The sequence below is a fragment of the Scophthalmus maximus genome, chromosome 20, assembly GCF_022379125.1.
Source record: "Scophthalmus maximus strain ysfricsl-2021 chromosome 20, ASM2237912v1, whole genome shotgun sequence".
In the NCBI taxonomy this organism is placed as follows: Eukaryota; Metazoa; Chordata; class Actinopteri; order Pleuronectiformes; family Scophthalmidae; genus Scophthalmus; species Scophthalmus maximus.
In genome coordinates, this window is record NC_061534.1 from 8,661,957 (window position 1) to 8,684,335 (window position 22,379).

Below are 22,379 nucleotides of genomic sequence, written 5' to 3' on the forward strand. Positions count from 1 at the left end.
TGCGCTGTCATTGGGCCAATGTTGTCAAGGTGACTGGCCAGACTAGGAACTCCCAAATACAAATGTTGACGAGATTATGTTCTGCTCAAGTTATGAAACACAAGAGAGGATGGCAATTATTTAAAAAAATTGCCCCAATCAGACGGAAATTTTCTAAATCAATTATTTGCTCTCTATAAGATGACATCATAAAACAGTTAAAAATACCAAATATTTAAAATCCCTATTGTCCAAGGTATGTCATAAAATGCCATTTTGTTTTTGTCCGACCAAATAATCAGCCTTCTATAATGTTAACGCAAAAAAAATCAGCTAATCACATCTGAGCTTAAATAAAAGGATTTTATATTCTGTATAGTGATTCAGTAGGCTAAAACCATACAGTATATATACTGCATAACGTACATACATATATTATGTAGTAGGCCTATAGTTCGGTAATTAATTAGACAAATTTATTAATCATCTAATCGTTCACACAGAGCAAAAATAAAGGAAGTATGGTATAATTTGATTAATTAAAACAAAGCCTTAAACAGATTGAACAGCTTTAATAAAATTTTCAAAAAAACATTCGTATGAAATAATCTTTATCCACAATGTATAAATTAAACTTTTCCACTTCTTGACGGGCAAAGTTTGAAATGTGTAGCTGGAAGCAGAGCCTGCACATCAGGGTGTCATCATTTTCCAAAAATGTCCGCCACTTGCCTCCGTGGCTTAAACGAAAGAGTAGAGAAACGAACCAATCAGAACGTGAGAACGCTCCCGCTGTCATTGCACGGGCAGTAGTAAGCCTGTATCCTCGGTTATCACTGGCTGCTTGTGATGCGATTGTCCTCCGCCGCTCTTCACCCATCAGCGCTCATACAGTATGATTTCGTCAGGTGCGACGAGTATGACTGGCAGTGGCGCTCGCCTGCCCTCTGGCCTCCTCATCATGACCGGACTCCTGCAGACCCCTGCCTAACGTTTCAATGGGCAGGAGCAAGGAGGCGAAGCCGGCCAGCACGCTACAGCCACAGTACACCGACAGGGTCAAATACATTGACGTTCTGAGCATCACCTAAAAAAACACAAAAACACAAACACTGACGAGCCTGGCGAGGAAACGTACCGATTGATAGACTGATGATCTTATAATACAGCAGCATCACAATATTAAACAATGCATACAAGCTATTATTCAATGAAAAATTAGGACACGTTTACAATATGTCGCATAATATTCCTTCATACCTGTGCCACAAAGGGAGTGATGAGAGCACCCAACCTGGACATCGCACTGGAAGTCCCCATTGCTATGGCTCTGGTTTCTGTAGGAAACACCTGAGTTAAAAGAGGTGAGAACATATTATTTAAATTGGTTTAATGTCAAAAGAAAATGGTTAAAATGGTATGTGGACCTACTTCTGGTGTGTAAAGAAAAACAACTTGGTATCCTCCAGCGATGAAGGCTCTGGCAAGGAAGATGAAGATTGTAAGAGCCGTCCTTACATGAGAAAAAAGAAAAAGAAAAGAGAAACGCAGTGTTTAAATGAATTGTGTTTGTCCCAATGTGACGAAATAAGACGCGCAGAGACAAACTTACCTCCCAATACAAGCATATAAGGGCAGAATGCACAGAGAAAACATGAAGAAACACAGAGCCATGCTCTTCTTCCTGCCAATACACTCGACTGCCAGAAGGGTAACGATGAGACCTGAAAGAAACATGAACAACTTACAGTGAACTTCTGCGATCGACAGTTCATGAATGACAATTCAGCGGCCTCTCCCTTAAACAACACATATGGATTCGAGTCATGGAGAGATTTGCTGTAGGCGTGGGTGGTGTACACATACATGTGTGTAAGACTAAAACAAATAGATTCTGTTTTCTCACGAATGTCTAAATGTACATGTAGAGTAGCGCTATATGTGCACCAAATGTTGTGGCACAGCTAGATGCTCTTACCTTGCACTTAAGGTTCCTCAATTCTAACCTATGCATTCTCTGGAATTACAAAACGCAGTCACAAAATTCAGAAGGTCTTGACTTTCCTGAGTCGCCTCAGATTGTTTTGTTACAGTGAGGTAAGTAAGGAAGTTCCCTCTCGGCTTAGCACTGTTCTCGCCACAGCATCATGACATCATCTTTACCTTACAGTTCCGATTACACACCACGGCTGATAGGGAAAAAGTCTAATACGCAGCACTTCACCTGGGAATTCAGCCAAGCTTGTCCATAAAAGGTCTTTGTAGTCAGCCGATGTCAAATATTTGCATTCCAGACTACAGCTCGGGTCGATCTTGGCCCCTTGGGACGCTATGAGGAAGGAGAGTGGTTTTATTTAGGTGTTTTTTTTGCTCAAATTAGGACGAAAGTCTAAAAAGAAAAATAAAGCAGATCCACCTGGAGCAGCTGTCACTCACCCCCATACGAGTCCCCAGCTTGGAACATCTCAGTTGTCAAGAGGACTATCCCGTAGTAGGAGAAGGCATTTGCAAACCTGTAGATAAAATAATAATTTGGTTATATTCTAGAAACTTAGTCAAGCACAAGAGGTTTACGTATGGCTGGATCACCATGAGCCACCATCAACCCTCATTTGCTCCACACACCTTAAGTTGCCCATAATGGACAGTGCACAAAGCCGACTAAAAAGGAAATCTCAATGTTATTTTCCCATGTGCTCTATCACCTAAAAAAACACAAAAACACAAACACTGACGAGCCTGGCGAGGAAACGTACCAATTGATAGACTGATACTACAGCAGCATCACAATATTATGCAATGCATACAAGCTATTATTCAATAAATAATTAGGACACGTTTACAACCACTACTTCCGTAATACGACCTGGCCTTCAGGTTTTCGAAATTCTGGGAAATAAACAACATCAACTGACAGAAATAACAAATATTTAAACTATACTTGCAACAACCTGTACAAGGTAAGGTCATAATCTCAGTTTACATTTGGATAAATTGGTGCACACTCCCAAAGAACTGACCACAAACCAACTCATATACAGTGACCCTGGAGGTTTGCGAGGTAGTTGCCTGCTTTGCTCGGTTGGTAGTCCAAACTCGAATAAATAATATACTTTGATCAAGTAGAAAGTAGAAAGATGTTCCTTTAACTAACCATATAAACCACAGGAGAAGAGTAGTCTTCCGATACTGTGGAGTGAAGAGATCCTTGATCCGACCACGGTCATTCTGTCAAATTAAAAATGGAAGAACTACTTGTAAATATGAACAAAAAAGCACTGTATTGGACAGACACTTTTTAATTGTCGACATTCTATAGCACATCTTTCATCTCACCTGTTTATAAGCTATCATCTTCCCTGCGGGCATGGCCGTGCCATTCTGTTTGGCGATGGATGTTAAAGTTCCCACGGCTCTTTCTCTTTTCCCCGACAGCACGTCAAAACGAGGACTCTCAGGCAGCCACTGCGAAACACAGGAGGTTCAGTTGCGAGTTGGACTCCAGCTGGTTTTATTTTCAGGGGATCACTATTGAACATACGGTACATACCAAGCAAAAGCAAACGAAGATCGCCATCGGTAAAGTGGACAGGCCGAGCAGCCACCGCCAGCCGAGAGTGGGCATCACCCACAGGGCCAGGAGGACCTCGAACACAGTGCCAACTGCCCAGAAACTCTGACGCACACAAACACATCAACCAGGTGGGAATTAATGAACTGTTAACTTAATCGGTAAAGTAATGCATTAATAACAAAATCACCACAGTACCGCAATCAGCATGATGGAGATGCCTCTCGCCTTTGCTGGGAGGAATTCTGAGTAGAACGTCACCCTAAAAAAAAGACATCACAAATTGTTGTCTAAGCTTTAAATCATTAAGGGATGATCAAGGCATCTCGTCACGTATGAGGCAAGCACGTGAACTCACGACTGAGGAGTTCCTCCGAGACCAAAGCCCACGAGGGCCCGCAGGACCAAGAGCCAGCCGTACGCTGGAGCGAAGGCGCTCAACAGGCCGTAGTGCAGAGTCCAGCACATGCAGATGGTCAGACTCTGTTTTACCACAGAAACAGAAAAGTTTTACATGAGATCATGTACAGAAATCATACATGACGAACCGAGAAATGAGACTACTCACAACTCTTCTGCCGTACTTGTCGGACAAATTCCCCCATAAGGGAGAACTGATCCCCATCCCGAAAAAAACACACTGAGGCAGAAAGAGACAAAAAAAGTACTTGAGTACAGACGTCAACCTGCATACACACAAATCATCAAGCAACAGAGACTTTACCGATGTTAAGAGAGCCATCTTATAGCTGGGCAGCCTCCACTCACAGTGCAGCTGGGGCCCCAGGATGCTGAGGATCATCATCTCCATGGCGTCTCCTATCTGCACTCAGAGAGACACGGCGCGACATGAGAGACGCACAGTCACTGGGAGTCTGAGAGAGAGAGAGAGAGAGAGAGAGAGAGAGAGAGAGAGAGAGAGAGAGAGAGAGAGAGAGAGAGAGAGAGAGAGAGAGAGAGAGAGTGTCTTACCCATGACAGTCCGGTGAGGAGAGACATTTTCCACTGGAACGCTCCGAAACCGATGACTTCCAGCGCATCTTCTACCGTAAAGGTTTCTGTTAAAGGGACATGACAGTCACTGTCGGTTCACTCTCTCCTGTAAAATGTATACACACGTTTGTGTGCGTGTGTGTGTGCTGTAACATTTGGTATTACACACTCAGACAATATTGGCTGATAAGTGACTCCTGCACAACAGACGTCGGTTCAACTTTGCTGAATAAACAGACCTCGGCTCCAGTTCACAAACTCTACAGAGGGTTGTTGAGCTGGAGTTCAGGATTATTATTAATTTACCGTGGTGGGACGTAACTAAAGTATTGAACTCGAGTACATTCTAAAAAGTACTTGTGCATTTCCCTTTTTTATTCTACTTCTTCTCCACTCTGTTTCACTGGGAAACACGTTCACGTTTTACGCCACAGCACTTTCGCATTGCTCAAAATGAACGGAACACATAGTCAGTTGATCAAATATGATGCATTCTTTTAAACTACTTAAAAAAAAGTATTCGTACACAAACTAGTTTAAATGTATCCAACACGGCAAAGAAACACTGACAGCGGCATTATGAACACTTTTTGATTGGACCCTTTCAGATTGAGGCTACACAAGGATTGACTCCAACGGACCTCCAGTTCCATCAGGTCCACTGCTGGGTGCTGCCGACGGGACAGTGGTCACGGTGCAGGTCTCGTTGTCTGTGCCCAGGGACTCATCGCAGTGACCCCCGGACGACGCCTCACCCCTGAACGTCATGACGTCATAAGGAGAAGATTCGATCAGGGTTAAGATCCCACCGGAAATGACTGTATGTGCTAAATGCACTATAACATCGCCTCGTTGATTTACCGTTGCTCGGGGTTCCTCCACCGCCTGTAGGTGAACTGTGCGGATCCGAGGCAGTGGTCCATGACGTGGGTGCTGAGCAGCCGTGACACCCAACGCGCCGGTGTGTCGTTTCCAACAGTGCAGGTGGAGTCGCCTCGGAGATCCGGGCGACCTCTGCACCGTGAGGAGAGGGCGTCGCACAAACAAAACTCACCAGACCCGCTCTTTTGGGGTTCCGGCTTCACGGGAGACGCCCAATCAGAGGACAACACCTGCACAGGTGAAAGGGGCGGAGTTACACTGGTTAAAAAAAGGCATCTCTCCGCCTCACATGAGGCCAGGTTCATACAAATTATATATATATATATATATATATATGTATGATAAGGCGGAAAATAGAGAATTGACACTGAGCTTATTCTAATCTTAATCACATATTTCCCCTCAGGTGTATAGATGTCGACATGTGAAAAAAAATAAATGGTGTGCTCATGAAAACAACCACCAAGCCAGAAGTTTGATTATTTCTTTAATAAAATAAATAAATAAAAAATAAAATGATGGGGGGCTGAGTAACTGCTGTAGCCTGCGGCTGTCAGCAGGTTGTGCTCTCATACCACCAGGACTGTACGGTGTTTCTCCAACAACAAGCCCTGGATCGGTCCTGACATTAAGGGCCCTCCTTTAGGAGAAAAAGAGGGCCTCTAAGTCAGGAGACAAGGAGGAGCTGAAGACGGTGCAGAGGGAGCGGAGGAGGAAGATCAGAGAGGGGAAGAACGTGTACAAGAGGAAGACGGAGGACCAGCTGCAGCAGAACAACATCAGTGGAGTCGGGAGAGTCCTGAAGGTCACAAAAAGCCAGAGTCCCAGACTGCGGGGGACCAGAAGTGGGGGAACGACCTGAACTTGTCCTACAACAGGCACCTGGATAATCAACTACCTCACCAACCGCCCCCAGTATGTGAGGACAAGGGACTGTGTCTCTGATACAGTAGTCTGCAGCACAGGAGCGCCACAGGGAACAGTCTTGGCTCCCTTCCTGTTCACCCTGTACACTTCATGTACAGCACAGCCACCTGCCATCTGCAGAAGTTCTCTGACGACTCTGCCATCGTCGGCCTCATCGCAGATGACGATGACAGGGAGGTCAGAGAACTGACTCAGGACTTTGTGGACTGGTGCCAGTGGAACTGCCTCCAGATCAATGCGGGTAAAACCAAGGAGTTGGTTGTGGATTTCCGCAGGTGCAGTCACCCCCCTACAACACCGGTGAACATCCAGGGAAAGGTCATAGAGAGAGTGGTCTCTTATAAGTACCTGGGTGTTCACCTGAACAATAAACTGGACTGGACAGACAACACCATGGCACTGTACAAGAAGGGCCAGAGCAGACTGTACCTGCTCAGGAGACTCAGGTCCTTTGGAGTGCAGGGGGCGCTCCTCAAGACCTTCTTTGACACCGTGGTGGCATCAGCCATTTTCTATGGAGTGGTCTGCTGGAGCAGCAGCATGTCAACAGCTGACAGCAGGAGACTAGACAGACTGAACTAACAGTATCTCAAACTGGTGTCTAGTCTCTGCAGGCTCAAATAAACTGAAACCAGGGGCTGTGGCCCAATAACATATGTAATACAACGACACAAAAATACCCCCATTACAAGCAAAAGGTTTCCAATCCACAACCTATTGAGGAAAAATACAGACGTATCAAACTACAGAGGAAAAATGTCTCAGCTGTGACTTTTACTACTCCTCAAGCAGTTAGTTGTTAATGTTTATTTTATCCTCTATTTTGTACTATTACTTTACAGTGTGGTATCCTTGTGACCCATTTGTCTACAGCATATGTCACACAAAATGCAAAACTCCCCCAAACATTTATATGATTTTAACTTTTAACTTGCACGGTTGAAATGTACAGTGTTTGAAATAAAAATGCATATATAGCTGTTGGGGTCTTTCGGGCCCACTGCACACTCTCAAGTGAATAAGGCCAACCTGAAAATAAAAGCTACAGTAAAGTAGGACACAGTGAGGACATGCTGAGGCTGCTGCATTGTGGGACGGTCATAAATACAGTACAGGTAGAATTTACGGTACAGTCTCTCATCCTCACATCCTCTGTGGTCCGTCAGTCGCTCGGCCAGACTCTCACAGAACAACGCAGAGCCCCAGCAGAGCTTGGTTTACATAAAGAACCACGACATGGACTCAGAGGTAAGCTTCGATACGAACATGCTTGAAAACTAAATGCCACAATATTACGGTCCTGTGAGATGATTTTTTAAAAATTTTGTTCTATCCTGGTGACATATTTCAAAGATATAATTTCATTTGCATGCACAATCAGTTGGTTGTTAAAATCACTGCAATAGTTGGTTTTGTGATGCTGTACTTCAGGTACTGTGCCCTCTGTCCACTTCGGAAACTAATATCCTCACAGCTTGTTCTGGCCTTCGCAGTCCTGCCCCTGCGACAGCAATCTGTTTGCTCACATGAATAAAGGATAAGTTGGGAGTTTAGTAGTTTGGTTTGGGGCTAATTGTACCTGTGAATATTTATTTGGACAAGTAGTGGATCAAGGACATGTCTCCTTCTCTGCAGTATAGGCCAAATCATTTTAACTCTTATCAAATGTTGATATTTAGAGATGTGTGTTTATGCTTGCGTGTGGGAGTCCTTATCGTACAGTGTGTAGTTGGAAGGAAAAAGTATTTTACTTTTCTGATTATTGCGGTAGAGAAAATAATGCAGTGAAGGGAAGGACCACGTTTTTTTTACATCAACTCCGCAGTCGTTTCTCAGGACTGAATCTTTTCCAGCATAAATACCAAATGTAGTGCATGTAGATCATTTATACTTAGATTCTTAGTCTTCCTGAATTTTGATGCTCGTTTTTGAAAGCAAAATACTTTATTTAAAATATGATTTTATTATACTTTTATCATGTTAATGTGCATTTTAGAAGTTCAACTTAAAGTTTCACTGGAAACTGGATAGTGTTTATCAGATGTCTGATTCCCAGTAATCCTTTTTCTTTCATAATGGAGTATGTATCTGATATTTAAGCAAAGCTGTCAGAAACATTTTCAGTGCTTCACAGATGTATGGCAAACATGAGACTTGAATGTGTTTTCAAGCAGAAGGAGTTTTCAGCGCATTTACACTGTATAGTTTAACAGTTCATTTTTGGTCCATTTATCCCATTTAGTGATTTATTATATCTGTGTGGAATAACAGAAGAATTAGGAACAATATAGCAGTGTCAGCATCTGCACAAAAAATGTATGAATGTGCATTCTGATCATTGCCAAACACTTACAAGTGCTGTAAAGTGGTACATTCATATGAGATAATACTCAGCGTGAACACTAATCCTTTAGGGACCATTTGAGTTTTTCAAAAATGCACTGTAAATCAATAAGAGGAGACCATTAGCTTAGGTAAGTGTGTGTCTGTGTGTTTTATTAAGCACCACTTTGAGCAGTGTTCTACTTTAAAGATGGAGAAGTGGATCCTAGAAATCCCTCTCTATTTGCATAATGGATTACAATATGTTAATGGTGGTTTTTCCAGCGTGCTCTCTTATGTCACTGCGTGTTGTGCCGAACTTCAGGCAGTAACGTAAGACGCCTTTTGTCGATGCCTGCAGGAAGCCCAGTGTTAAAATTTAAACAGACGGAATGTGAGGGCAACGTGACGCTGCCCGCGGGCCTGTCACAACCTTACGAGCCGGACCATTACAAAAAGATATGAGATAAAAGAAACAAGATGTAATATTGCTTGTATTGATGTCAATTTAAACAACTGTCATAATGTACTCGAAGGTTTAGCGGTGTTAGTTTCATCTTTATCTCTTCTTCCTTTACATCTTAAAATAAAGGCAACCCCCCCCCCTCAAAAATACTTAAAACATTACATGTTTGTGGTATTTATGTTGACATATGTGTAGTAGTTGGTACACAACTTATTATAATTGGGTAATATTCATTCTACCATGTCATAACCCAATTGCTTGAATACTAATTAAAATGTTATTTGAGGTTTCATTACAAGATTCACAATAATTACATTAGCATACGACTTCGCCTGTGTAATTAATGTGATTTTGATAGCTGACGTCGGACAACCTGAAATAGTCTGACGAGGCAGCTAGTAATTAGTTTGAAATGCATCTGCCTAATCAAAGATCAGTAATAGAATACCTGTGCAGTAATTTTGTGGGGAGAAGGGTGAGGAGGGGTCTCTGGGATGATAGAGTTACCACATCCTTGTGTTACATCCCTGCGCGTGCACACACACACACACACACACACACACACACACACACACCCTTAAACACATGGCGGTAGCTGTTCAACACTCAGGTGGAGCGCTGAATGAACGTTTGCTTCCTGGGCTCCATGAATGTTTAACCAGCTCAGCGTTTCCAGAGCCAGGTAGCTCATTACTGCACCGTTACCTGCGATGGGACAGGGACACTAGCCCAACAGGAAGCAGCAGTGTCACCATCCTCCTCCTCCTCCTCCTCCTCCTCCTCCTGTCCTCTCTGTCGCAGGCCTGAGCCTGCTGCGAGCCACTATTTGAATCAGGGGCCGATGCAAACCTGAGTGGCACAGGAGAAAGAAGATTTGTGGTGTCACATCTGTGCTGACTTGGACACAGTGCGCAATGGGAGAACTTCTCCCCAACTAAAACCCCCCAAATTACAGGCCGTGTCTGTTTGAGTTGATTACCTGAAGACTGAAGTGCTGAACCGTTTGGATTCATCGGGCTGATCACACAGGACCGATTCAACCATGACTCACATGGCTTTGGAAGTGAAGGAGGTAATTACATGGACACGGCTTGTGTATGTACTTGGCTTCCATTGTGTTGTTGTACTTCAAGCCGCTATTGTAGATCTTTGTGTGATCATAGCATCTTTCAAAGTCACATTTTTTTTATTTGTAGAAAAATAAGACGGGTCACACAAATGGCCCATTCTTCGGTTACACATAACCAGCTTTAAAGTTGCACTAATTCATATCTTTATTGTATAAATGTATCAAATTGCCATGTGTAATGTCAACAATGTAATTTGTTGTGAAAAAGATTTTAGCCTCTTTCAGCTTGTTTTTTTGTTTGTTTTTCTGGGTCACAGCTACACACTTTTGGTCCGGTCTCACCACTCATCTGCATGCAGCATTAAGCAGTTAAAGAGCCACATACTGTAGTTGCCTCTTGAATGAGTGAAGACCAAAAACAGAGCTACAATGACAGTGAAACTGTACATTCACTTGGTGGCACACAATAAATGCACGCTAAAGTTGCTCAGTATCTGCTGAATGAGGAAATAGCGAATCGCGATAAAGTAAATCTTCCGTTTTAATTCATCGCGCCCAAGTGGCCAAAAAATAAACTAGCGCTGCTTTAAATAGACTTTAATTCGCTTTTACTGTCCAGCTTCAGTTCTTCACCATTCAGCAATGTTAAAATTCAGCCAAACAGGGTCATGAGATTGTAGCGTGTTATGTCACGAATGTTGGTGTGAAACAGTAGCATCGGAGGAGGTGCAGGGCTGGTGTGATGGAGGCCTGCTGACGGTCAGGTTTCTCTGGACACCTGGAGCCCCCTAAATGTGTGTTGCCCTGGGTGATGTGTGGTGTCAGTCAATGGCCCACGAGGAGTGCTATCTCTTTCAGGAGCCTAACTGCCACTTTGTGGCTGCGTAACAGGATCCTGCACCATACTGGATAGACAGGGACAATGGAGCGCCCTCTCGGGTGATGGTCTCTGGGTCAGGTAGACTTTCCTGTTCTGATGTAGCCTGAAATCAAAATGTGATATTTTTAACGATAGTAGCTTGTTTTGAATTTTTGTGTGTGTCACCTTACACGCACACATGACAGTGTTTTGTTCATCTGTGGTCATATGTTTTCCTTTAAACCCTGAAGGTTCTTTCCACTCACACAGTTGAATCAAATGCCAGTGTTGCCAAGAAAAGTCACCTCCTATCTTGTGATTCTTTGCTCTGGTAGAAGTGCCCATTGTCTTTTCAGGATAGTGTTGTTTTCCCATCTGCCATGTATTCAGCAGAGGTCAATGAATGGGAGAAAATCTCTGCCCCGTTGGCGCTCTGTGGGCACAGAGGCCTGAGCTGCTTTGCCTCTTATTGGAAGTGTTTGTTTTTACATTTGGTCCAATGGAACATTCACAGTAAAACCCAGTTGACCTGTCAGACGGCTGTTTTAAAGTGTTACACACAGACAATGATCAGGAAATTCCATCAACAAAGTTTCAGAAACAATTTTAAGTTTCTGGTTTTATTAATACCACTAACATCTTTTCAGCTTTAAATAATTGTTTAATCATCGTAGTAGGTATTCAGAAGCGTTTTACATATTTTGAAAGGATTTTAAAATGACTAAAGTTAAAGAATTCCTACCAGTTGCTGATGTGCTATTCTTTGCTCTTATTTACTGATGAAAGGCCTCCTCCTCTGACAAACAGGGAAAAGAAAAAAACTGTTAGCCCTTAAGCCTTTTTGCCTTTTATGCTGTAAAACACAATATGAATGTGGCATTACAAACATAAAAAATGATAAAATGAATATTCAAGCAAGGCAAAGGGCAGCACAAATGTTGAAGTTTTCAGATCTTGATATCATGTTCAAAAGATAATGTAATGTGATCATGGAACATCATGGTTGCGTGATTTGGACAGGAAGACCGATAACTTGAATTAATTATCAGCCGTGCCAATTTTCCACAATCCTAACTCAATGTGATTTAGATTTGAAAAAGCAGAAGCCTGTCATTAAGTTCAATTCAGTTTTTATCTATCATCTCATGGCATTTTACAGAGTAAGGTCACCTAATAATATTGAAAGGAACCCAAAAGTTCCCAAACTGAGCTGGCCCTCGGGAACAATGGAGGGGGAAAAAACTCAGTTTTAAAAGGGGGAAACCTCAGACAGAACTGGACTCAGGGTGAGAGGCGGCTGTCCGGCTGCATTGAGAGGAGAGAAAAGGGGGAGAGAGGAGACAGAGGAGGAGAGGGGAAGAGAGAGACCAGGAACAGAAACCAACACACAAACATATTGTATATGTGTCCAGGAAACGTCAAATTTATCTCTACACACAAACATACACACACATTCAGAATGGGATTTTCCTCCTCTCTTGGACACACATCACATTATTGATGGTTTCCCAGTGAAGGAAGCAGAGGCTGTGATCTGTCAGTGTTTCCTGACATACTAGTGTCCTTTCCCCTCAATAAAAGCAGCTGTTTAGTTCAGAAAAGGCCCAGAGGCACATGCATCAAGGACCTTCGCGGTAGGTAACGTCTCACATTTTTCCCCTTGTTGAACATTTTAACGATCACGTGTGTTTTTTTCAGGACATGTTGTATTGTGACATTTAGCAGGGGCCAGTAGATCAGCGGCTCGTTACACCGGTGAATGACTGTCAGTCACTCTGACTCGGTGACAGGTCAACTTGGCAGCGATGAGAGCCAAACCACTGAAGCATAACACCGGGTGGCTCTTTCATAGCACCGTAATTAAAGTGCATCGCATTTGCTGATTATTTCACTTGGCACTTCTTCAGTCGTGAATTAAAGTAGCAGAACAAATCCTGTGTGTGTGCGGATGTTATAATGGATCTAATTACATCTGGACTTGACTTGATTACGTTTATTCTGTATTTTGTGTTGGTTATTGCTGGAGGCCTTATTAATCTGTCATACACGTTATGGAGATTTGGGAGTATTTGGCGTCGCTCTGTCCTTGCCATGAGCATGAATAATGGCTCTTTAGAGAGCGCAGAACCAGATTAGATAGTGGCAGCTGAATTTAGGTTTGTCATGAGCATAAAGGATGCAGCCAAGGCCACAGCCAGCTCTGACTGGAAGTCACAGATATAGGGACAGACAGGCAGGAAATTAGTCAGTCTCCGGAAAATATATATCCCAGGGTATCCATAATGTTGTGCCTGTGTGTATGTGCTCTCGAGTGACAACTTCGGCAAAAGCAGATAACTTTTGAGGAAAACAGGAAACTAAGGAAGAGGTTGGGACATATAGCCCTGGACTTGACGGAGCCAAAATAATGAAATAATTTCTGTAGATTTTGTAAAAGAAAGGTGTCATAAAATGCACATTATAGGACTTGCTACTTGGTTTACTTGGTGATACCCTGTTTCCTTGTGATGCCACTGATGTCTTCTTGATCGGGAACAGAGCCTGGACGAGCGGTGTAACCGGATGCTGAGGAACATGGAGGCCTCCCTGACGGCCCGGGATCGCGTGGGCATCCAGGATTTTGTTCTCTTGGACGCCTACACGAGTGAGACTGCCTTCCTGGACAACCTGAAGAAGCGCTTCCATGAGAATCTCATTTACGTGAGTTTGATTTTGGATAACCGAGGCGCAATCCTTCCCTTGTACTCAAATTAAACTTTACGGCCTCGACCTCTAAATCCACCAGGTCCCAATGCTGCGTCGGCCTCTGCTGAATCTGGCACCTTGTGTTGCTGAAACAGCATCTCCTTTTCTTTTCATTTGCAGAGTGAGCACTGTAAAGGTCAATGGTGTCTGTGAGGTCATGACAAGTGATTAACCAAACTTATTGCTTTTGATAAGAGGAACACTTATCACTAGAAGGATGCATACACACCAGTCTGCAGGAGGCCTTTTTTTTAATGGCATGTCCTCTTTTGAGAAAAACAATCTCCTCCATCATCAAATGTGCAAAAGTTGCAGACCACAACTTCCTTTCCTTGTCTTCCTCTGCAGACCTACATTGGGACTCTCCTGGTGTCGGTCAATCCGTATAAAGAGTTAGACAACTACAGCAAGAAGCAAATGGATACCTACATGGGAGTTAACTTCTTTGAGCTGCCACCTCATATGTAAGATATTCTTTTACTCTGGAGTGTGTGTTGTCATACAGATTGTACCTAGGATGGGTGCTTTCATAGCCTCATTTGTGGTTTGCCATGAACCTCAAAGTCCCTGGTTTGCATCCAGCCAGGGTCCTTTATGGCGGGCCATTCACCATTTCTCTCTCCTCCTCATATTAGCAGTGTTGAAAGCTACAAACATTCAGGACAAACATGTACATTCAAGTTGTCTGATGGCAAAAGTCTGAATGTAAAATAGCATTCTGAAGTTGAACCGTCCTTGTACTTTCAGTTATGCTCTGGCAGACAACGTCTTCCGTACGATGCTGTCCGAGTTCAACAACCACTTCATCCTGATCTCAGGGGAGAGTGGGGCCGGCAAGACCGAGGCCTCCAAGAAAATCCTTCAGTACTACGCTGTGAGCTGCCCGAGTACCAGACTCCTAAACAACATTCGAGACAGACTACTCCTCTCCAATCCAGTGCTTGAGGTCAGTGACTTGGACATGTGTGACAAAGTTCATGCTGTGTACAACTATTTTAGAGAAAAATGGGATTTTAAAATCAGGCATTTCATTTATTTATTCTTTTATAACTTACAGGCTTTTGGAAATGCCAAAACCCTGAAGAATGACAACTCAAGCCGCTTTGGGAAATACATGGACATCCAGTTTGACCACCAGGTAGATAAAAAAAAATCTTCTTCATATAGCAGTATAACAGAGCAAAGTCCTAAACTGTCACACCTTGACCTTTCTTCCTCAGGGTGGCGCAGTCGGTGGCCACATCCTCAGCTACCTGCTGGAGAAGTCCCGCGTGGTCCACCAGAACCACGGAGAGAGAAACTTTCACATCTTCTATCAGCTGGTGGACGGAGGGGAGGACGATCTTCTCCGCTGGCTCGGCCTTCAGAGGAACTGCCAGCACTACAGTTATCTGGTGCAGGTCTGTGTAGAAAAATAAACACATCACAAATTATTATACACAATTTAATTAGACAGTGTGAAAGCCTCTTAAACTCTTGATTCCTTAATCTTAATCTTTGTCTTCTTCAGGGGGACTGTGCCAAAGTTAGCTCTATCAACGATAAAAGTGATTGGAGGACGGTGCGAAAAGCCCTCTCTGTCATAGAGTTCACTGAGAGCGATATTGAGGTGAGGCACTAGAGTGAACTCATTTCCACACCAAAGCTGGACAAGACCTTTTGAACCCACGTATGGAAACTTTGGCGAGACATTTGTAAACTAGCTTTCTCTCTCTGCAGCACCTGTTTGGAATCATCGCGAGTGTCCTCCACCTGGGTAACATCAAGTTTGAGGCAGATGTTCGAGGATATGCCACTCTCGACAACAACCAGGAGATGCACTGGGTGTCAAAGGTGAGACCCCTAACAAACTGCAGATAGTTTAGACCCTCTGTTGAAAAATGATATGAAATATTGGGTTTTATTCTTTCGTTTTATTCTGTACAGTTACTGGGGATTCCTGCTCAGGTGCTACAACAGGGCTTAACCCACAGGAAGATTGAAGCCAAAACGGAAGAGGTGACTTTATACATTCAGATATGACATGTGTTGAACTTATGCGTGAGGCTTATGCTAAATGATCTCCCTCATCCCAATGTTAAAGGTGCTCAGTCCCTTCTCCGTGGACCATGCAGTATATGCCAGGGATGCCCTTGCCAAAGCCATCTATGGCCGCACTTTCAACTGGCTGGTCAACAAGGTCAATGAGTCTTTAGCTAACAAGGTGAGTAAAAACAGGTACTATCTTTCTAATCTTGTCCAGTCAGATGTGTCCTATAAATCTCACTGGAATGGGGAGAAAATTGGCGAACAAGATTTTAGCGAGCCCGAGGCAGCCGTTTGATTAGTTGTGAGAGTGAAAACATCCAATTCTGGAACCAGCAAATCTGACTATTTTTTTTTTATTTTCAGACTTATTATCTTTGTACAAGCTCCAGTTAAAAACCGCCAAGCATGATTCTCCCTCTCCAAATTTAGGATTCCTCCAGAAAGACAGTGATTGGTCTGTTGGACATCTACGGGTTTGAGGTTTTCAACGTGAACAGGTAAGACCGGCAACAAGTCGGATTAGTCTTCACCAGCAGACGTGTGAAAGGAGGAACTGGATTCTGAGAGTGCCGGTGTTTTATTCCAGCTTTGAGCAGTTTTGCATCAACTATTGCAACGAGAAGCTGCAGCAGCTTTTCATCCGGCTGACCCTCAAATCAGAGCAGGAGGAGTACGAGATGGAAGGAATCGAAGTAACATCACTTTTTTCCCCCCCTTTATATTTGAGTGACATTAGTGATGGAAACTGCAACGAATGTGACATTTTTAAAAAATCCTTTCTTATATCCACAGTGGGAACCAGTGCCATATTTCAACAACAAGATCATATGTGACCTTGTGGAGGAGAAATACAGAGGAATCATCTCACTTTTGGTAAAGCTGCGACCCTTGGAAAAAAACATCAACAATATTGTGCCACAAAGGTAAAACGTGGATGCTCACCCTCTCACACAGGACGAGGAATGTTTACGTCCCGGAGAAGCCACAGATCTCACCTTCCTGGAGAAGATGGAGGAAAAGATCGGCGGTCACCCGCATTTCGTCACGTGAGTTTATCACCTTCTGCTTTACAGGATATACACACTCTGAAGGTGCGTGACCCAGCAGTCAAGCTAGCACATCCCATAACGACCGAACATCCTTATTATCTAAACATCGACTTTCTCCTTCCTGCAGACATAAACTTGCGGACCAAAAGACGAGGAAAACACTGGACAGAGGAGACTTCCGCCTCTTGCACTACGCTGGGGAAGTTACCTATTGTGTTGTTGGTGAGAGATGAAATACTTCTTTCTGAAATATAATGCCATTAAATGAGCCTATGAATGAAATGTAGTCCATACGCTATGCACCATATTCTATATGTATACCAGACAAGTAACCCTATTACTTATGAACTAAAATGTTTTTTGTAAGAGGAGAAATGTGTTGTTTCCATGCAATTTTTAAAGACTTTTCTTTGCTCTTGAAACTTTCAGGATTCTTGGACAAAAACAATGATCTCTTGTATCGAAATGGAAAAGAGGTAATTACTTTGACGCTGGGTCCTATAAAATCCGGGGTCGTGAGTTCTTGAAAATTTATGGAAAATGTATTTGAACCCAAATGCAATATTTGTTCTGGACATACTGTACTGTATGACTTCTAATGTCCTCCACTGCAGCCAAAAACACCAATACACAACTGACAAAATATTTGAGAGTAAAAGGGAGCGTGACTCTTACATTGCATCGCTATGAAAGGGACATGTGTCTGACGTGATGATACAGGTTTCCTGTTTTTCTTAAGGTCATGCGACAGTCCAAAAATGCCATCATCAGGCACTGTTTCCCCTCCACTGAGCCGGACAGCAAGAGGAGACCTGAAACTGTGAGACGTGGTTTCGATGGTGTTAAATCACCCACCTCATTTCATTATTTATAAAACTGCCATACTTGGGTTTTTTTCTGATATTCCCCTCAATTTCCCTGTTACTTTTCAGGTGGTGACTCAGTTTAAGAGCAGCCTAGTGGGCTTGACAGAGATCCTGATGTCCAAAGAGCCCTGGTACGTCCGCTGCATTAAACCCAACGAAGCCAAGCAGCCAGGTGAGGGCTCGTGTCCGCAAACAACCCACCTTTGACCCCGGAGATGTTAGAGGATTAGTCAAACATGTACTTACACCTTTGTTAGTTGTCAGTTAGGACCAGATACTTTTGACCCATGAACCCCAGCGTCTCGGCGTCTCCTGCAGGGCGCTTTGATGACGTGTTGGTGAGGCATCAGGTGAAGTACCTGGGGCTGATGGAGCACCTGAGGGTCAGGCGCGCTGGATTTGCTTACCGCCGCAAATACGAGATCTTCCTGCAGAGGTACTGAAGCACACATGCTATTACACTGCTCTTCTTGCTCTTTCAATCAAAAGGCATATGAATTTACTCTTTTTCTTGCAGATGACATAAAATACGCTCTCATGTTTCTCTGTGTGGCCACATACACAGCAGCTGCAGCTGGTATCAAACACGAAGCTGTGTGTGAGTGTGTGTTATTCGTCTGTGCTCAGGTATAAGCCTCTGTGTCCTGACACCTGGCCCAACTGGAAAGGTACGGCAGCAGAAGGCGTGCGGTGTCTGATCAAACACCTGGGCTACAAATCGAATGAGTACAAGATGGGCAGGTAAGCAGATGTTAACGGATGACTGACATAGACTGTCTATGATGGATGCTGGTTCACGAGGAGGGGAATACAGAATTGATTGTCTCGCCGTCTTTCCCTGGAGGACGAAAATCTTCATCCGCCACCCCAGAACTCTGTTTGCAACCGAAGACGCCTTTCAGGTCTGCAAACATAAGCTCGGTGAGATGTTGTTCTGTAAACCAATTTGTAATGCGGAGGACAGCACCAGAAACCTCTTCAGGGTGAAACTGTTGACTGTTACTGTTGCAGCGACAAGGATTCAGGCCAAGTACAAAGGCTACAGAGTGAAAGGAGACTACCTGAAACAGAAAGAAGCCGGTAAGTGGCAACTTGTCATCATGAAGCCACAAAATAAAAATATTTTCCTTGACTTACTGTTTCATAAGGCATGTCTTGTCTAAACAGCCACTAGGATTGAGACTTGCTGGAGAGGCCTGATGGCCAGAAAGGAGCGAGAAAAGAGATCTTGGGCTGTCAAGGTCATCAAGAAGTGAGTTGACATAATGAAATCTAATGTGAGGATGAAGAAGCATGGCAGTAAGGCTACGACCAAACAGTCAGATGGTCGCTGCGCTGTGAGGTCACCTGTCCGCTGATTTGTTCTAGGTTCATCAAAGGTTTCATGACCAGAAATCAGCCAGCCTGCTCTGAAAACACAGAGTACCTGGCGTATGTGAGGCAGAACTACCTCACGCGGCTCAAGGAAAACCTTCCCAAAACGGTCCTGGAGAAAGACTCTTGGCTCACCCCTCCCCCTATAATGCAGGAGGTAGGTTATTCTCCACGGTCCTGCCTGCACAGATGGGCAATGGTGTTGATCAGTGTGGATGTGTCAAAATTAAACTGAACTACAAAAATTGTATTTTGTTGTAGGTGTCCAAGCTCTTGAAGCAGATCTACATTCGCCTCATGGTAAAGAAGTACGTTCGAGGAATCACTCCACAGAGAAAAGCACAGGTACAATCCACCGTCGGTCACACACACACACACACACAGTGTTACATACATGAGTGTAAGAATATATATTATCATTCTTTATGTTTTTAACATTGTCCCCGCTTTTCCAGCTTCTGTTAAAATTGCAGACGAGCTCCATGTTCAAAGGAAAGAAAGAGAACTACCCGTTCAGTGTGTGCCGACCGTTCCTGGACACCAGGATCAGTAAGACTGCAGAATTCTTTTATTGCCACTGAATGTCCTTCAATCTACTAATTTTTATAATTTTTTGTGTGAAATCCTGTCTTGTAGATTATTAATAGATTTTGTTATTATTAAGGCATAGAGGACATAAACATCAAAGTGCTTCAGATGATACTGCACGAGCAAGTCAAGGTAAACTCATATCATTTACTTTAATATGGTATTTCAATATTGTTTGTATCCACTCTGACCTTGTGTGTCTTCTACCCACAGTACAGCGTACCAGTGGTCAAGTATGACCGGAACGGGTTCAGGCCTCGTCTGCGGCAGCTCATCTTCAGCCTGGAGGCCGCATACCTGGTAGAAGAGGCCAAGATCAAGCAGCGGATAGATTACAGTTTTCTGAAAGGTAACGAGTGAGTGCACCATTATCTGTAGGAGAGCTGTATACGCGCACACACACACACACGCACACACGTTAAATCTGTGTGATTCAAGCTTTTTAAAGGTTGCACTTTTTCTCTTGAGGTGTGTCCGTAAGCAACCTGAGCGACAACTTCCTGATCCTTCATGTCACATGTGACGATACAAAGAAAAAGGTACAGTAGGACAGTGAACAGGCCGCTGTCAACGATAGACATGGATGATTAAATTACTTTACCTTTTTTTGGGTCTAATTTGTTGTCGATGACATGTTAAATCTAGTTCCCCCTCCTGTTTTAGTGCTGTGTTTTCATGTTGGTCATAAAATTGTGTTGCACTATTACTTGAGAATCGAAGAAAAATCCATTTGTAAAATGTAAAAGTTTGTTTGTTTATTAGGTCGATCAATCCATCCTATAATCTGTGTGTAATTTGTTCAAATAAATTAAGAACTGTAAACTCAACAATTAGTCCATGACTTTCTGCGAGCGCAGCCATAAGCTGAAGCAGACTTTAGATCAGACCAGAGACATATTACCAGACTAACTTGTAAAATCTCCAGATCCAACAGCTTAATGACTGGTTATATTGGTTCTTTCAGGGGGATCTGGTTCTGCAGTGTGACTACCTGTTTGAGGCCCTGACCAAGCTGTGTGTTATTGCCAACAAGCAGAACTGCTTCAAAGTGGTCCAGGGCAGGTACTGGATCTGGACTTTGGGTTGTAACGATCATTTGAAAGCTAGAAATCTAAATAGCAAAAGATGAGTGAATACAATTTCATTTGGGGAATTGTAATTTTTTTATTATTGTCACTTTCAGCATACGATTTGACATCCAGCCCGGCAGAGAGGGGTTTGTGGACTTCAAGAGTGGTCAGGAGTCCATCGTCTACCGGGCAAAGAACGGCCATCTGACGGTGGTGAGGGCAGAGTTCAGACAGTGTTAAATTACTATTAATACTCCCAACAAGTGACCAAGCTCCGTATGTTTGTTTTTTTTTTCTTCAGGAATCGACAAGAACCAAGTCAAGATGATGATGCAATTAATGTGGAACAACAATGCTGCTCCTCTTAGTCTCAAACAGCCACGCTTGTTCTATAATCCTGCTCCATGGCTGTTGCCAATAACAGCCGAATTTATTCTTTTTGCATCTTTATGACACTGTAACACAATTTAGTTCTGTAGATGCTAATATTTTACAATTACTGCCAATACTTAAGCTGTATAGAATGCAAACACACTCATAGCAGAGCCTATTATATTGAATATCAGTGGCTCTGCTTGTTCTCTAATATTGTGAGTTTGAATCATCTTTATGTGAACAAACCGTCTCAGATTCATGTACATCGACCATCTTAAATATGAAGAGAAAAGCACTTGTAATTGATTTTATATTAAATGTATTTGAAATTTTGTCTAGATTTTAAGAGTAGAGAAAGATATTATTATGTGTGCAGCCATGACCATATGAATGTTTATAAAACCTCTCACATGCTGTACCTTTACATTAAAACATATTAAACCACAATTGACTCTGTTAACTATCTGTATTAACATCAGTACTAACATTTTTTTAATGGGTGTTTGACTATATTTACAGGTGGTCTATAGACTCAAAAATATTTAGGCCTAATATTTAATATTTATGTATTTTAATTGCATATAAAATGTCAACACATTTGTATTAAACAGATTTAACAAATTAATAAAGTAAATGTGATGCATATTTTCAGTCAAGCATAAATGAAACCAGCAAGACTGAAATGTACAATATTGTAGTGTTGTGTTTTAAATACACAATAACCAGATTTATACATTCATAACATAGATTCATAATTTTAATTTATTTCATATTTGTACACCTATTTGTTTAAAATCACATAAAGTTTATTAATGTGATTATGTTAAATCTCTTTCATCAAAATTGCCGAAATTTTTTAGGTGCAATTAAAATACATAAATCTAAAATTAGGCCTAAATATGTTCATGATGCATGAGACCGCAGCTCCGCTTACTGTTTTTAATATGAACCGGTGATTTGGTAAATATTTCCTTCTTCAAGAATAATGGGCAAATGTTGATACATAAAATATAAAAAAATAAGTCTGCATCTGCATAATGAGTGAGCCTCCTAATAAACCCAGCAACAAACTTACGATGACAAAAATGGTCACAACTAAAAAAATCAGGTGTGTTCATTCCAATGCAGTGAGGAATGCACAGACTTACAGTATGTACAGTATCAGTGAAACTTTATAACCATTGATCGAACATGTGTGGGGCTCAACACAGGAAGG

The 22,379-nt window shown here is 42.7% G+C and overlaps 2 protein-coding genes and 1 long non-coding RNA gene across 4 annotated transcripts; 1 reads left to right on the forward strand and 2 right to left on the reverse strand.

Moving 5' to 3' along the window:
• Window positions 1-531: 531 nt before the first annotated feature.
• svopb (SV2 related protein b) lies at window positions 532-5,652 on the reverse strand. The gene is made up of 16 exons (XM_035608441.2): window positions 5,405-5,652; window positions 5,185-5,300; window positions 4,523-4,608; window positions 4,275-4,373; window positions 4,119-4,190; window positions 3,909-4,033; window positions 3,749-3,812; window positions 3,530-3,655; window positions 3,316-3,444; window positions 3,134-3,207; window positions 2,416-2,492; window positions 2,204-2,308; window positions 1,592-1,703; window positions 1,411-1,492; window positions 1,240-1,329; window positions 532-1,066 (listed from the first exon to the last, which is right to left on the reverse strand). The coding sequence occupies exons 1-16, from the start codon at window positions 5,464-5,466 to the stop codon at window positions 884-886; spliced, it is 1,602 nt and encodes a 533-aa protein (XP_035464334.1). The 5' UTR covers window positions 5,467-5,652; the 3' UTR covers window positions 532-883.
• Window positions 5,653-12,637: 6,985 nt separating this feature from the next.
• On the forward strand, window positions 12,638-21,610 carry myo1hb (myosin IHb). 2 transcript variants are annotated; one of them, XM_035608428.2, is made up of 32 exons: window positions 12,638-12,702; window positions 13,607-13,768; window positions 14,162-14,277; window positions 14,561-14,759; window positions 14,871-14,951; window positions 15,034-15,213; window positions 15,324-15,422; window positions 15,533-15,646; window positions 15,740-15,811; window positions 15,897-16,016; window positions 16,271-16,338; window positions 16,428-16,533; window positions 16,634-16,714; window positions 16,796-16,887; window positions 17,018-17,112; window positions 17,320-17,366; window positions 17,630-17,710; window positions 17,823-17,928; window positions 18,075-18,192; window positions 18,384-18,497; window positions 18,601-18,677; window positions 18,768-18,836; window positions 18,924-19,008; window positions 19,125-19,287; window positions 19,392-19,475; window positions 19,586-19,679; window positions 19,795-19,850; window positions 19,932-20,067; window positions 20,187-20,257; window positions 20,683-20,780; window positions 20,902-21,001; window positions 21,090-21,610. In XM_035608428.2, the coding sequence occupies exons 2-32, from the start codon at window positions 13,631-13,633 to the stop codon at window positions 21,114-21,116; spliced, it is 3,087 nt and encodes a 1,028-aa protein (XP_035464321.2). In that variant the 5' UTR covers window positions 12,638-12,702; window positions 13,607-13,630; the 3' UTR covers window positions 21,117-21,610. The 2 variants fall into 2 exon arrangements, with proteins under 2 accessions (XP_035464321.2, XP_035464320.2); XM_035608427.2 differs by having other exon boundaries at window positions 18,601-18,836.
• Window positions 14,659-18,607, reverse strand: LOC118285118. Its single transcript, XR_007030241.1, has 4 exons — window positions 18,003-18,607; window positions 17,566-17,708; window positions 16,784-16,840; window positions 14,659-15,215 (listed from the first exon to the last, which is right to left on the reverse strand). It is a non-coding gene; the product is annotated as an uncharacterized LOC118285118 (long non-coding RNA).
• Window positions 21,611-22,379: the final 769 nt, after the last annotated feature.

Bases quoted from the DNA above. Each gene is read 5' to 3' on its own strand.
- svopb (XM_035608441.2), bottom strand. From the start codon at position 5,466: ATGGACCACTGCCTCGGATCCGCACAGTTCACCTACAGGCGGTGGAGG. The intron at 3,656-3,748 runs GTACTGTGGTGA...TGTGTGCGTCAG, and splicing joins TCTCCATCATGCTGATTGCG to AGTTTCTGGGCAGTTGGCAC. The intron at 3,445-3,529 runs GTATGTACCGTA...TGTGTTTCGCAG, and splicing joins TCTTCGTTTGCTTTTGCTTG to TGGCTGCCTGAGAGTCCTCG.
- myo1hb (XM_035608427.2), top strand. From the start codon at position 13,631: ATGCTGAGGAACATGGAGGCCTCCCTGACGGCCCGGGATCGCGTGGGC. The intron at 17,929-18,074 runs GTGAGGGCTCGT...CGTCTCCTGCAG, and splicing joins CAACGAAGCCAAGCAGCCAG to GGCGCTTTGATGACGTGTTG. The intron at 19,476-19,585 runs GTACAATCCACC...CCGCTTTTCCAG, and splicing joins CTCCACAGAGAAAAGCACAG to CTTCTGTTAAAATTGCAGAC.